This window comes from Thunnus thynnus, chromosome 4 (assembly GCF_963924715.1).
Source record: "Thunnus thynnus chromosome 4, fThuThy2.1, whole genome shotgun sequence".
Classification (NCBI taxonomy): domain Eukaryota; kingdom Metazoa; phylum Chordata; class Actinopteri; order Scombriformes; family Scombridae; genus Thunnus; species Thunnus thynnus.
The window spans coordinates 7,098,326-7,112,802 of NC_089520.1; the positions used below are offsets into that span (position 1 = coordinate 7,098,326).

Sequence of the window (14,477 nt, forward strand, 5' to 3'; positions counted from 1 at the left end):
CTCTGTAATTAATGTGTCTGATCTTTAAAGATCCCCTCCAGACATGTATTAAGACATGAAAATACTCTGCTTGGAACAATAATGTGCGTCGACACACAAAAAGTGTAATTATCATGTTAAAATCCTTAAAATGTTCATGTATAAAAATAAAACTCTCTAGCCAGGTCTCTGTTGTCTTACACGGAAGTATCTACTCTGGATCCAGGAAGTAAAGTGTAAACTCGAACGGAGCATACAGAATGCTGAGCGTTCAGTCAATCTTCACACTTTATACAGACTTCCAACTCCCTAATCTCGCCATTTCAGGGCTGTCTTGCACCTGGAGACAGACACAAGAAGATTCCTGCAAGGACATACCGGTATCTTATCTTTTAACTGGACCTGATAAAGTATAACAGAAAACAGAGTTTTGAGTGTTATGAATGACCCTGGTCTAACAGAGACTAAGCATCTCAGTAAATTTCCACCACAAATGCCATCTACTCCTTCTCTCTCATTAAAAATTAGAGAATGTATGAACAAACAGTGTATTTCACAAAATTATATATAAGAAAAATAGAAGAGAAATGGTTGAGCAGCACTCGGAAAGCTTTATTTTCCGCATTCATGTGAAAAACAAAACACTTTTCATCCGTGTAACCCACTACAGTCACAATGTACACAAGCTTCACTCACTACTGTAACAGTAAGTGTTGTATATAAAGCAGTTAGTACTTTTACCCTGAATTCTCCCTTTAAAAAACTCTCTTTAAAATAGTTTACTTTGCAATAGAAGTTATTCCACATGTACAGGCGGCATATTCAAAAATATGAACACTTTACAATCCATTACAACCCAATACAGCAGCACAGAAGAAGAAATTGCAAATTTGTGAATCTTGTTTTGCTAAATTTGTATCGACAGTTAGAGATTTTGATTAAACTTATGGCTGCAGTTAATGATATTTGATTGCACTTTGAAGGCATTTGTCAAGAAAAATGTAAAACATGTTAATCAACAAACAGATTAGACAGATTAGACTGGAGACACTGAAAAAGTTTTTGCTATATTCATGTCATAGGTCCAAGTGGAATAAACTGGAATTACAAGTATTATAGGTTGATATGTATCACTTTATTTCACTTGACAGCTCATATTTACGGGATATTCATTATGACCTGAGAGATTTTTTTTTGTCCAGAGTAGGGTTGCAATTAAAGATTTTCAATATCGATTCATCTGCCGATTACTTTGGTTCAATCATTTAGTCAATGAGTTGTCAGGAGATTTATTAAGACTTCCTGTTTTGTCCGACCAACAGTCCAAAACCCAAAGACACATAAGATTAACAAATCTTCAATTTGAGAAGCTGGAATAAGAGAATTTTTTGGCATTTTTGCTTGAAAAATGATTCGTCAATTATCAATATACTTGATTAATTTTTTGTCAGTCGATTAATCAACAAAGCATTGCAGCTCTAGTGAGAGAAAACATGAAGCATAACTGCTTCTAACAAAACAGGAAAATCTGTTCAAATTTTACTAAAGCTTTTAAAGTGCACACAGCAAAAAGTGAATTTAAGTGCAGCTTTAAGCTCTAAGAGCAGTGCTATGTTTTGAAATTCGTGCCCCTGGAAGACCTATAAATATGAAAGTGACATAAGTTCACCTGTGACAGACCACATATCCAAAAAGAACTGATATGTTAAAGACATCATTGTGTACAATAAAACCATTGATATTAAGTCTGAACTCAAAATGAAACCTCCAGCTCCAAGATCCTGTGTTCTATGTCCCAGATGTAAGATAAAGTATGCAATTAAAATACCTTTTTGTTTTTATGGATATATTGTGTTTTAGAAATGAACTTTTCACCTGATTGTGTTGTTGTGACACAAACAGTTACAATCAGAAATGAACTACAGGAGACTTAGAAATAGGAAGATACATTTAAAATATCTATAGACTTGTCAGTGACTTTAAACTTAAGTTTGATCTTCAGCGTGAACAAACTAACAAGGATTTTAAAGCAGACTACATGTGATGACTCTTACAGTATATTGGAACGGCTTCTATAGAGCTCTTAAGTAAATCTACTTTGAAATACATGTTTTTCCAAATATGTAAAAAAAAACTAAACATTTTTTTCTTCATTTAACCAAAGACGCCAAATGTCTAAAATGTTAAATGTTGCAAACTTCTGAATTAAATGCGGAACTATGTGAGTGATAAGTAAAGAAGACTACGAATCTGACCTGACAGTCATTTCCTGTTTTTGTTATGTGACTGTTTATGTAAATTTCAGTTGGTGCCAAAAAAGTATGCAACACCCAGTATACGAGTCACGTCACCTGACATCGACTTAACTGCAACCTTGAAATTAACGCTGCCAATTAAACTTTAAAGAAAGTTTCCCTGTTTTCTTTTTTCGGAGGTCTTTGTGGAGCTTTTTCACCACCATCCACATTATGTTTCCATGTTTTTGCATCTGTGAGCGGCACCTCCAATCCCTTTGTTTTCATAATGTCATTAAGTGCACTGTCACGGTTTGTCCACGTTAAATATCTTCTGCTTGTTGAGGCCGTTCCATCTTTACAGAAAACTCGAATGGTAATATCTTGATTGGATGCTCGTTCACGGTGTTAATGTACAGACACAAATTTTCAGTGAAAGTGTGTTTGAAGGTGTGTATGTGTCTGTCGGTATCGGGATCAGAGAATGATACTTTTCTTTCGACCCAGTGCGTATGAATTCGGATCCTTTTTAGCTTCTTGTCGATGGGGAGTGTAATGGGTTTATCCGGTGGGGCGTGTGCTTTATATTCACCCCTGTAGTACATAATCATCCATAATCCAGATAGAATGGGTCCTTTTGTCCTCAGAGACTCATTTGCCACACCCAGTCTCCAGTCTGTATTGTTCCCAACTTCAATGTCCCAGTTAGGTATCCATGAGATAATGTTCTCATATCCCAGGACAGAGCAGTAGCAGTCAAACCTCTCCGGGTTTTCAGGGAGCAGTTCTCCCTCTCCACGTCTCACACTGGTCATATCTTCGGATACAATGAGTCCTGAATTAGCGGTGTTTGGATCCAGAATCACAGGAGAGTAGGAGACAGTCTTCATTATATTGAACCAGATGCTGTAGGTCAGGTTGCCCAGGTGTTTGGCCACATTTATCAGAGCTCTTGGGACCAGCTCTGGATCATCCAGCAGGGGGCGCTGCTGGACTCTTTCCACTGCAGCCTTGAAGTTCTGCAGGAATGAGACGTCTTCAGCTCTCAGCTCCTCCTCTGTGGCTCTGACTGTGTCTGAAAGTGCTGCTATCTCTCTGCTCAGAAGCTCAATCTTACTCCTCATTACTTTACTTTTCTGCTCCTCTTCCTCCCTCAGAGCAGTGATCCTGGTCTCCTCTTCTTCTTGTAGAAGCTGGTGAAACCTCTTAAATTGCTCCTTGATCTTGCGCTCTGCATGTCTGGCCTGGACCTTAATGAGTTCTGCTGTTCGATCAAAGTTTTCTTTAACTTCTTTAAAGAGCTTCAGTTTGTCCTGTAAGGGCTTCAGGGATTTCTGGAGCTCCTCTTTGTGATCCTTTACAGTTTCACCTATGGGTCTAAAACTGTGGTTGGTGTGTGTTTTTGAATGCAGACAGACAACACACACTGGTTGCTGATGGTCCAGACAGAAGAGTTTGAGTTTCTCAGAGTGCAGACTGCAGAGAGCCTCAGATCCTCCTGAAGCTCTCTGATCTCTCTCCAGCAAAAAGGCCTCACACAGGTTCTTCAACGCCAAGTTACGAGGTGGTTTGTTTTTGGATGATCTCTTACAAAGCGGACACTCAGTCTTTTGACTACATTTCCACCACTCCGTCACACAGACATGACAGAAGCTGTGGCTACATGACAGGAGAACAGGATCTCTAAAGATGTCATGGCAGACGGGACAGGACAGATCCTTCTCTGACTTGGAAGCCATTTTTCTCTCCGACTGAGGCTGCAAACACATAAGTCAGAGGCACAATATCAAGGTACTGTTAGCTCCTCTCCCTCCCCAGGAAGTTCCTTTAAACTTAATGACACTTAAAGTCGAGTTTCTGTGACGTTAAAACTCACAATCAGACGCTGGAGTAAGCAGTCAGTTGAAATTTCAGCCTCCTGGTGTTCAGTGTTGTCCCTGTCCGCCGCGTGTGTCTCCTCCCATCCGACAACAGCTTTATTATCACACACCAGACGCTGTTTGTACTCATTTGAAGAAGAAGATTACAACTCTGGACACTTATCACGGCGACAACTCGAAGCCATCGTGTAGTTAAACACCGAGGGATTAGCGCAACGCTACTAGAAGCTACGCAGCTACTGTTTGCTATTGGGAATGCTTGCTCGTATTTGATTGGCCAAGACAGCACGTTTTGGATGACGTAAAAACTGGCACCGGGTATAAAATAAACCGGCGACCTTTTGAACTGTTACACCAGAGTTCAAAGTTTTGCAGTTACAGCAGAAAACAGGTTTATTTTAGTCAGTGGTGGAAGAAGTATTCAGATCATTTACTTAGATAAAAGTACTAATACAACAATGTAAAAATATTTCATTACAAGTAAATATCCTGCATGACAAATCCTACTTAAGTAAAAGTACATAAGTATTAGCAGCAAAAATGTAATTAAAGTATTGCAGTAAAAGTAGTGGTTTGTTCCCTCTGACTGATATATTATTATATATGACATCATTAGATTATTAATAGTGAAGCATCAGTGTTAGAGCAGCATGTTACTGTTGTAGCTGCTGGAGGTGGAGCTAGTTTACACTACTTTATATACAGTTAGTTAGTTTAGTCCAGTGGTTCCCAACCTAGGGGTCGGGCCCCTCCAAAGGGTCACCAGATAAATCTGAGGGGTCGTGAGATGATTAATGGGAGAGGAAAGAAGAAAAAACAAAGTTCTGATAAACAAATCTGTTTTCAGTTTTTGGACTTTTTGGATCATTTGAACATTTATTGAAATTAAACCATGAGAGAAGTTTAGAGGGAAAAATCACTATTTGGTGGAGCTGTTAACAACTCATAGATATCTGAAATGTGACGCCGACTACACACTGCTTTTTGTAAGACGTCAAAAGCCAAAAAGGTTGGAAACCACTGGTTTCATCTTTAACAATGTGTTGTTTTTTAAAAGCTTGTTATATTATCCATTGTATCAAATCTTCATCTGAAAATTAACTAAAGCTGTCAAATGTCAAAAAGTACAATATTTTCCTCTGAAATGTAGTGGAGTGGAAGTATAAAGTATTAGTAAGTAGTAAAGTAGTAATCTAGTAAAGTACAAGTACTTCAAATTTGTATTTAAGTACAGTACTTGAGTAAATGTACTTAGTTACTTTCCACCACTGACACAATATACATATTATGGAAAATGGTGGCTTTTCTTCATTTAGGTACAACAACAATCATCAGGGCTGTTTATGGACATTTTGGTTCTTAGGTGAGATGTCCACTAGCACTCTGAGGGAGTCAATGTTTTCACTGGAATATTTTCTAAAAACTATAATAATTTTATGATACTTTATTATTTTATATGTAAATTCATTCAACTTCAGTTTTTTCCCTCATTACAGTGAATACTTCAGGCCTGAAATGAAATTAAAGCAATTTCAATATGTTTTACAGCTGAATACCTCTGCATTAAGAAAATATGACATACTAGTTTCCTGTAATATTTTATGAAGTGCCCTGTTTTTTATTTTTATATTATCCATAGAGAGATGCTACTTAGAAAGTATTAAATAGTAACTACTCATTCCAGAAATTTTCAGCCAAAAAAATGGAAATATTACAACTCTTTTTTTAAAAAATATTTATTTTGTGCAGTTGATACATATTTTTGTACATGAGATCAAAATTTCCTTTTTTGCTTAATTCTTTATTGGTTTTACAAGCAAAGTCATCAAAAAACAAGACTATGAGTTTACAGCCATTTTATGGTAATCTGTACAACAGTTGTCAAGACATTTTACTTAAAACCACAAACGTGAATTGTGGTTACTCTAAAGGAAATGACAGAGGATCATCAGTTAGTAGGGTTAGTTTTGTAGGCTTCATTCTCTGGAGACCATGATTGTCTGTAAAACATTTTATAGTAATCCACACAGTAGTTAAAAATAACTCTTAATAATTGAAAATAATCACAGCAGGTTACAGATTACAATTATAATATACTGTACATCATCAGATACATTTTTAGTGTATTTACTTATTCAGAAAGACTTACAATGAGAATAATGAGATAAAATAGTTCTTAAATCAGTAACAGGAGACAGAAAATAATTAAAATGATTGTACATTTAGAACACAATGATAACTGAAGCCCTTGTGTGACTGAATGAGAGCACTTTTATCGACAGGTTTGTCTGCATGAAGAAATGTTTAATGACTTTTTTACAAATGGATATATAGTGTTTAAATAAGCTCTACATTGGAGTCGGTTACTGTAAATATTAGATGCAGTCACAGTGTTCACAGTGAAGTGAAGACCAATAAAGAAAAACGGTGAGAAACAAGTATAAAGGGAGATAATTCAGTACATTGTAGCTTTAGAATTGGCTTTGGACCAAAATTCTGGTCCTTCAAGTGAACATATTCATACAGTTAAGAGATTTTATAACACATGCATGTTTATTTCCTGAATTTTAGCCTTTGAGGCAGTGTCTCCTATTATAGTACCAAGTCTGGGCAGAAGAGCTGCCTTAAGGATAAACTTGGCCAACTCAAGCCCCCTCTTTCACATCTATAGCATGTAAGATACATGGAAGGATTTGAAATGGATGAGTATTTAAAACACTAGCTGCCAAATTGAATATATGAAACAAATACATCAAAACTCATTATTGAAATTCTCTGACAAAGATAGTAGCAACAACTGTCATAAGATCGAGGCAGAAGCATTTCTAGAACACACACAAAGACACCACTACACTATGAACTATGTATAAAAGGACTATGAGTCACTTTTGATATTCATAGTCATAGAAACCTGAAGCTTCATGTACCATTGTTAAAATCATCATCTAACTGTCCTGTTCTGTTGTTACAGACACCTTCATTGGTAAAATCTTAAGTTGAAATTCTTTGTTAGTGTAAATGTATGGAAACAGCCTTTCAGTGAAAGTGTGTGTGAAAGTGTGTATATGAGTGTTAATATCAGGATCAGAGAATGACAGTTTTCCTTTGTTCCAGTCCAGATGAACTCTGATCCTCTGCAGCTTCTTCTTCACTGAGAGAACAGTGGAGTAGCCCAGTGAGGGCTCTGCTGTATATTTTTCATTAGAGAATCCCAGTCTCCAATATTCATACAGTATGCCTGTGCTTCCCTTTCTCTGGACACACTCTTCTGCCACACCCAGGCACCAGACTGTACTGTCTCCAACCTCAACATCCCAGCTGTGAGTCCCTGAGCTAAAACCCTCAGAGCCCAGGACAGAGCGATATTCAATCCTCTCTCGATTTTCAGGAAGCTTCTGTTTCTCTCCATGTCTCACACTGGTCAGATCTTCAGACAGGATAAGGTTTGTATGAGCAGTGTTTGGATCCAGAATCACAGGAGTGTAGGAGACCATCTCCTTCATCTTGTCCCAGATGTTGAAGGTCACGTTGCCCAGGTGTTTGGCCACATCTATCAAAGCTCCTGAGACCAGCTCTGGATCATCCAGCAGGGGGCGCTGCTGGACTCTTTTCACTGCAGCCTTGTAGTTCTGCAGGAATGAGACGTCTTCAGCTCTCAGCTCCTCCTCTGTGGCTCTGATTGTGTCTGAAAGAGCTGCTATCTCTCTGCTCAGAGCCTCGGTCTTCTCCTTCATAACTTTACATTTCTGCTTTTCCTCCTTCCTCAGAGCAGCGATCCTGGCCTCCTCTTCCTCTTGCAGAAAATGGTGAAGCTTCTTAAACTGCTCTTTAATCTGCTTCTCTGTGTTTCGGGTCTGAAATTTAATGTGTTTTGCTGTTTGATCACAGTTCTCTTTAACTTCTTTAAAGAGCTTCAGTTTCTCCTTTAAGGGCTCCAGGGATTTCCGGAGTTCCTCTTTGTGATCCTGTGCAGCTTCATCGATGGGTCTGAATCTGTGGTTGGTGTGTGTTTTTGAATGCAGACAGACGAGACACACTGGCTGCTGATGGTCCAGACAGAAGAGTTTGAGTTTCTCAGAGTGCAGACTGCAGAGATCCTCAGACCCCGCTGAAGCTCTCTGATCTCTCTTCAGTAAAAAGGCCTCACACAGGTTCTTTAATGCCAAGTTACAAGGTGGATCACTCATTAAAGGTCTTTCGTTACAAACTGGACACTCATGTATTTGTTTCCTACTCCACCAACTCTGCAAACATTCTTTACAGAAGCTGTGACTGCATGTCAGGACAACAGGATTTTTATAAATGTCATGGCAGACAGGACAGGAGAGATCCTCCTCTGACTGGAAAGACATTTTCACCCTGAGCGAAGCTAAAAACAGACCAGACAGAACACACAAAAATCAGTTAATTGTGGCTCTCCATTCTCCTCTAGAAAGTGTCTTGTTTTTGGTAATACTTACATTTGGCGTGAAAAAGTCGCAGTGGGTTGAAGTAGCAGTATTGCAGTTTTAGTATTCCAACTTATTGTCTGTTTTCCAACCTGTGTCGTCTCTCTGTTTGTCTCCGGTGAATCAAGTTCCATAAGAGGCGGAGCTTCATCACACCATTTCTATGAAATGATGCAATAACTGAGACCAGAGGTGAGTTACGTTCCAATGTGTTTATTTGATATATCACTCTGTAGATTTATAGACAGAGTGCAGTGCCGTTAAACCACTTCTGTATGTCTGTATATTTGTTTGTAGACACACATATTTGCATATTTACATGTTTAAATTGAGTATTGGTACTTTTTGAACCACACATTTTGATATTTTGTCACATACTACTTACTCATACAGACTTCTGATGAGGAATTCCACAGATTTCCATGACATTTTCTGTGGATATTTATGGTTCCTCAAGGATAAACTCTACATATGTAAATAAAGTTTATTTATATAGCACCTTTCTAAATCAGACATCACAAGTGCTTCAGAGTTTAAAATCAAAAATAAAAATCATGTAGAGCTTTAAAAGTAATGACAAGAATCTTGAACTGAACTCAGCGTAAAGAGATCAGGATTGGAGGAACATGAAGACCTGGTCAGGAGCTTAGCAGCTGCATTCAGGGACACTTTCCTCCTACAAGTAAAAGTAGAGTTACAATAGTCTAGATGAGATGAAATAATAGTGTGAATAATCATCTCCATCTCAGCTCATAGGCCTGAGTTTAGTGATATCCCTCAGCTGGGAAAGATAGGAACAAATCACATGCTGATCCAGAGTCAGCGCCTGGTCATGTTTGTTATTCCACTCGCACAAAACACATATCAAAACCTAATAAACAGATTGATAAAATGTACTGAACACATTCATGACAGAGCCAGCTTTGTACGCAGGCCGACGCACAGACATGAGATTAATATCGATCTCCTCATCTCACTCTCAGGGAGAAAATGAATAAGTGTATTTCCCAAATTGGTGAACTATTCCTTCAACTGTATTCCACCAGTCACACTGAATCTGAGTTTCTCTGTCTGTATAGTCATCACATCCTCCCATCATCATCATCATTGAAGGATAAATAAACAAGTGTGCTCTCGGTTTAAAGCTGCTAACGGTCCTTCATTAGGAGCTAATCTGGTTCTGAAAAGGTTTTCCTCCCTGCTGCTTCGATCTGCATTCAGACGCTACGAGCTTCATCTGCATCACAACACATATAGATTAGGCTAATAGCATTAGTGGATCTCACCGGATCATTATTATTGCCATCATTATCATTATTATTATTATTAGTTTAAACTCTGTCGCAGACTTGTAACAGAAGGACGGACGTATTTTCAGTGTGAAAACTAAACTGATTTTCTACTTTGGTAATTCAGAAGAAAAGAAGGTGATCCTGCTTTGTGTTTGTGTGACAGTTGTGGCAGTTTTTTAAAAAGGCTGCTCGCCCTAATCTCACACACACACACACATACACACACATACAGTAGCCTGAGGGGAAACTCAGGTACCAACACACACACATATATACACACATTCATCAATGTGAGCTTTTTTTGTTTGCTGCGAAGCTTGCAAATACTCTCTCTTTATGCAGAGTTCTGGCATTTGATTGTGAAACTTAAAAACTAAGCAAACTAAAAAAATTAAAATATGCTGTCTTTCACTGGCACACACACACACATACACACACACACACACTCACTCAGCAGAGATTAGCTGCTGTATGTAAGGAACCTCGGGGAATCTCATTCACATGGAAAATCACTTCTTAATTCTAATTGGTAGCCAGTGTAAATCCTCCACTCCCATTTAAACAAGCAGCCAGCAGTGTGTCGTCCTGCTGCTTCACATGTACCTAAACCATCCATTCATCTTCTCAGTTTATTTTAGACCACAGCTCCTTAAAGAAGCTACAGTGTCTCTGCTGGCTTGGTTTTTTTTTTAGACCAAGTAAATTTTAAATGAAAGCAAATTGACTTGAGGAACTTTTTTTTTTTTCTTTACAGTGACTAGGATAACTTGTTCTGGCTGTTAACAGTAGGTTTGTAATCACACCTGGAGGCTCTCTGCTCTCCAACTGTTTATTGATCAGTTAGTCAGATCATCCATCCATCATGGCGTCCACTCTGGGTGCTGTGACAGCAGGAAGCAGGCCGGTGTTTTCCATTGAGCGGATTTTGGGTTTGGAGCAGGAAAGACCTGGAGACTGTCTGAAACTCCATCGACCCTGGGCAGGTGAGGAACCAAAGTTTTGAATTTGAACAATTGTCTGAACAAGCTGACAGAGTAGTTAAACTCTGATGAGTTTTATTGATGAGGCACCAACACTCAGTCTTATATGAAACGTGTGTGTGTTACTATATGTGTGGCAAAAACATATAGAATTGACCCATTATTTCCTCCTTGTCATGTATCATGTATTTATAATATCAAAGTGCCATTTTTTTTCCTGTAACATCTAAATGAGTTTCACACAAGAAAATAAAATGGGAAATCACATTTAAGGTTTCATTGCAAACTTTACCACCATCTAATTGACACAGAGCACCAAAATGTCCTGTACAGAACTGTTACTGCATATAAATGTACTTGACTAAATGTAATAAGAGGCTCATACTAAATGTACTGAGAGTAAAAGTTTTTCAAATATTCTATAAATGCAGAGATTGAATCTTTTTGCTCATTTGTGTAACTATATGACTTCTGAGCTCAGTATTTTTTATTGATATTTCCCCCCAGTTCTCCCTAATTAGCTGCTATATTTATTAAATTCATCAACAATCTGACATTTTCAAATTTTCAGTATTTTCCTTTGCTTTGGGAAATTTGAAATGTTGGTTTTGAACTACACACTGACACAGGAAATAATCCCATCAATCCACGTGTAAATCAACCCGAAATTCAGTTTTAGGGACATATCAATTATTTATTAAATTACAGAGAGGCATTACTTATTTATTTAATTTATTAAAATCATATGAGAAAATCCTGTATTTGTTCAGCATGTAAATTTCTACTGCCTCCTCATATAACTGCATTCATTTTGCAGCTGAATCCTCTAAAGTAATTCTGGCTGATTTAGTCTGTTGATGGAGGAGGATACTGTCCTGTATTGTAATAAACTTGTAACGAACTGTGAACATAACAAAAACTAAAGTAGGTGTTTCATTAACCTAATAGTTCATGATTTTTAATAGTCCTACAAAACTTTTCCAGGGTTTTTATTGTGGGTTTTGATATCAAACGGATCACTGTTAGGTAGACCGTTCAAACCTGGGAATAAAGTTAATTGGATTTGTATCAGTTGATGTGTGTAACATCTGTTGAATCCTTTCATCAAAGAACTGGGAAAGTCCCTTCGTTTGGTTTAATGTTGTGAGAATGAATTGATTAATTGCCACATTTTAATTATAAAAGGTGTATGATGTGTGATCATCTCTTTGATTTATCTGTGTGAATCCAGAGGTCGGAGCAGAGAAGGAGAACAAAGGGAACAGTTTCCGCTCTAAACAACAACACTGTTATAAACAACAACAACAACAACAGCAACATTCTCAGCAGCTCAACTTGACCAGGCCGACGTCTAACTGGTATACTGGACGCAGACCACGCACTGCCTTCACCAACAACCAGGTAATTCATCAATAAGTCATCAATCATTTAATGAGTCATTCAGACTCGTTCACTGAGTTCAGTTAAGTCATAAAGTTGAGGACAATTAATATAAAACCACTGTTTTGTGGTTATGTTTGTATAGTATGCTATTTATATAATATCCGTGTGTGTGTGTGTGTGTGTGTGTGTGTATCCTGCAGGTGAATGTATTGGAGACAGTGTTTCAGGTGAACTGTTATCCAGGTATCCAGCTGAGGGAACAGCTAGCAGGGAAACTCGACCTGGACGAGGACCGAATACAGGTTTAGATAACACTGATACTGACACACACACACACACACACATACACACACGCAATGATGTACACACACCACGAATGACACATAACTGTCAATGTTTTTGCTGTCATCATTTTAAGTTTTCATTTTCATACCAAAATACATCTATTGTTTCCCAGAGAATTTGTCTACTATCACTACTGCTGCTGCTGCTAATATGACTTACATCCACCTATTGTTATAATGCAACTATACTGTTACTATCATTATTAGTGCTACTGCTGCTGCTACTGCTATAATGCTACCACCAGTGTTGCTGCTACTGATACGACTTTTACCGACACTGTTATTCCTACAATGCCAGTACTTCTACTACTTTTACTACAGTACTATTATTGGCTGCTATACTGCTATTTTAAACATGGCTACTGATGCTGCTGCTTGTGAGCTATCACTACTACTTCTAGCAATAATGCAACCTCTACTACTGCTATTATTGTCTTGATATTTTCCCTTTTTCATACCAAAAAATTCCCAATATTTTGTGTTTAAGGTTGAATTTTGTGCTTTGAACTGTGCTTGTACAGCTTTACCCACTGTTACTACTACTATTAGTGCTAATAAAGCTCCTTCCACTGATACCACTGCTGCCTTTCAATGGAACATATGTTTCAACATAGGAAGTTCAAGAGAATACTTTTGATATTTGAAAACAAAAATCAATTAATAAATAAAGGCTTAAAAGTGAATATATATGAAAACTTTCCCAGATGCAGTATTTTAAGCAATTTAAGTGAAAAAACAATCTAATGAAAATGTTGGAAGGATAACAGCATAACACAATTTCTTTCTTTGTCTTTGTCAGATCTGGTTTCAAAACCGGCGAGCCAAGCTGAGGCGTTCCCTCAGAGAAACACGACTGCGGCTGGTCCAGACGGCTGTAGCCGACCTCAGGGTCAAACACGAGGTTAGAGGTCAGCTGAAAGCCAAGAGGGACGTGCGAGGTGAACTTGAGTTCGCCCAGCAACTCGCCTCTCATCTTCAGCTTGAGGTTGAAGAGGAGGAAGAATGATGCTCATGAACTCATCCTGTTTCTGATCATGTACATGCAAGATCAGCTGTTTACTTGTAAATTTACTATCCGCACATCATCAGCTTCTTCCAGCTTCTTCCTTCCTTCCTTCCTTCCAAACATTCATGCAAAAACACAACTGTGGAAAACAAATGGTGACAAATGAAAGTCACAGTTTGCTTACAAACCGGGTCATATCTTGATCTTGATTATTAACACATCCTAACTGATCATTTTTGGCTTTTTGAAATCCGTAATGACATAAAAAGGATTCCTCTAACTGTGAAGCATATGAGGAAGCATGCCATGTTGTCCTGAAGATTCGGCAGATTGGAGATCAAACTTTGTTTTAAGATCTGCTCGGGGTCAGCGTGTCTCACTCCTTCTCTCTCTTTAATATTAAAATGTCTTAATATGTGAATAGGTTTCTGTTTTCTAAGCTGTACAAAGTATAATTAAAACAAAGTAAAGTATTGAATCTTGTGTCTGTCCCTTGCATAACTTCGCCATAGTACAAAGTCCTTTGGTATATCATTAAGATGAATCAGTTTGATAGTGTTCAGATTTTTACTGGTGAGATCTCTGACAGTGTTTACCGGAAAGAAAAAAAAGCTAAAGAATCACCCAAACTCTTCATAATTTCAGACTAGCAATCGTTTTTTAAATTTTCATCCTGTATTTAAAAAAATATACTGAATTTATATTGAAAAAACATAATAAATATTGGGTGAAAAAGTTGAAAATCTACCAATGAGAACCTAAGCAACTTAACAGAACTCAAACAAATAAATACAGTAATTACAATTTTACATATCAACTGTATTCACATTACAGCCATCTTCCACTATTTTTTGTGGATTCCTGGATAAAAATTTGTTTCCAACCACTCGCTGTCATGATGCTGATTAGATTATTACGGTCTTGTTTCTCC

General features: G+C 37.8%; 3 protein-coding genes across 3 annotated transcripts; 1 reads left to right on the forward strand and 2 right to left on the reverse strand.

Annotated features, from left to right (window-relative positions):
* Positions 1–570: 570 nt before the first annotated feature.
* Positions 571–4,523, reverse strand: LOC137181000 (E3 ubiquitin-protein ligase TRIM35-like). Its single transcript, XM_067586321.1, has 2 exons — positions 4,090–4,523; positions 571–3,970 (listed from the first exon to the last, which is right to left on the reverse strand). Exon 2 carries the CDS (start codon positions 3,950–3,952, stop codon positions 2,537–2,539), a length of 1,416 nt encoding a protein of 471 aa, XP_067442422.1. The 5' UTR covers positions 3,953–3,970; positions 4,090–4,523; the 3' UTR covers positions 571–2,536.
* A 1,543-nt stretch (positions 4,524–6,066) lies between these two features.
* On the reverse strand, positions 6,067–8,450 carry LOC137181002 (E3 ubiquitin-protein ligase TRIM39-like). The gene has a single exon (XM_067586323.1). The coding sequence runs from the start codon at positions 8,443–8,445 to the stop codon at positions 7,039–7,041; it is 1,407 nt and encodes a 468-aa protein (XP_067442424.1). The 5' UTR covers positions 8,446–8,450; the 3' UTR covers positions 6,067–7,038.
* Positions 8,451–8,659: 209 nt separating this feature from the next.
* LOC137181003 (homeobox expressed in ES cells 1-like) lies at positions 8,660–13,999 on the forward strand. The gene is made up of 5 exons (XM_067586324.1): positions 8,660–8,733; positions 10,674–10,816; positions 12,045–12,214; positions 12,397–12,498; positions 13,340–13,999. Exons 2-5 carry the CDS (start codon positions 10,696–10,698, stop codon positions 13,544–13,546), a joined length of 600 nt encoding a protein of 199 aa, XP_067442425.1. The 5' UTR covers positions 8,660–8,733; positions 10,674–10,695; the 3' UTR covers positions 13,547–13,999.
* Positions 14,000–14,477: the final 478 nt, after the last annotated feature.

What these genes read in the sequence shown, in the direction of transcription:
- LOC137181003 (XM_067586324.1), top strand. Translation starts at nt 10,696, where the DNA reads ATGGCGTCCACTCTGGGTGCTGTGACAGCAGGAAGCAGGCCGGTGTTT. An exon ending in CTGCCTTCACCAACAACCAG is followed by an intron (nt 12,215 to 12,396) that starts GTAATTCATCAA and finishes TGTATCCTGCAG; the next exon opens with GTGAATGTATTGGAGACAGT. An exon ending in TGGACGAGGACCGAATACAG is followed by an intron (nt 12,499 to 13,339) that starts GTTTAGATAACA and finishes TGTCTTTGTCAG; the next exon opens with ATCTGGTTTCAAAACCGGCG.
- LOC137181000 (XM_067586321.1), bottom strand. Translation starts at nt 3,952, where the DNA reads ATGGCTTCCAAGTCAGAGAAGGATCTGTCCTGTCCCGTCTGCCATGAC.
- LOC137181002 (XM_067586323.1), bottom strand. Translation starts at nt 8,445, where the DNA reads ATGTCTTTCCAGTCAGAGGAGGATCTCTCCTGTCCTGTCTGCCATGAC.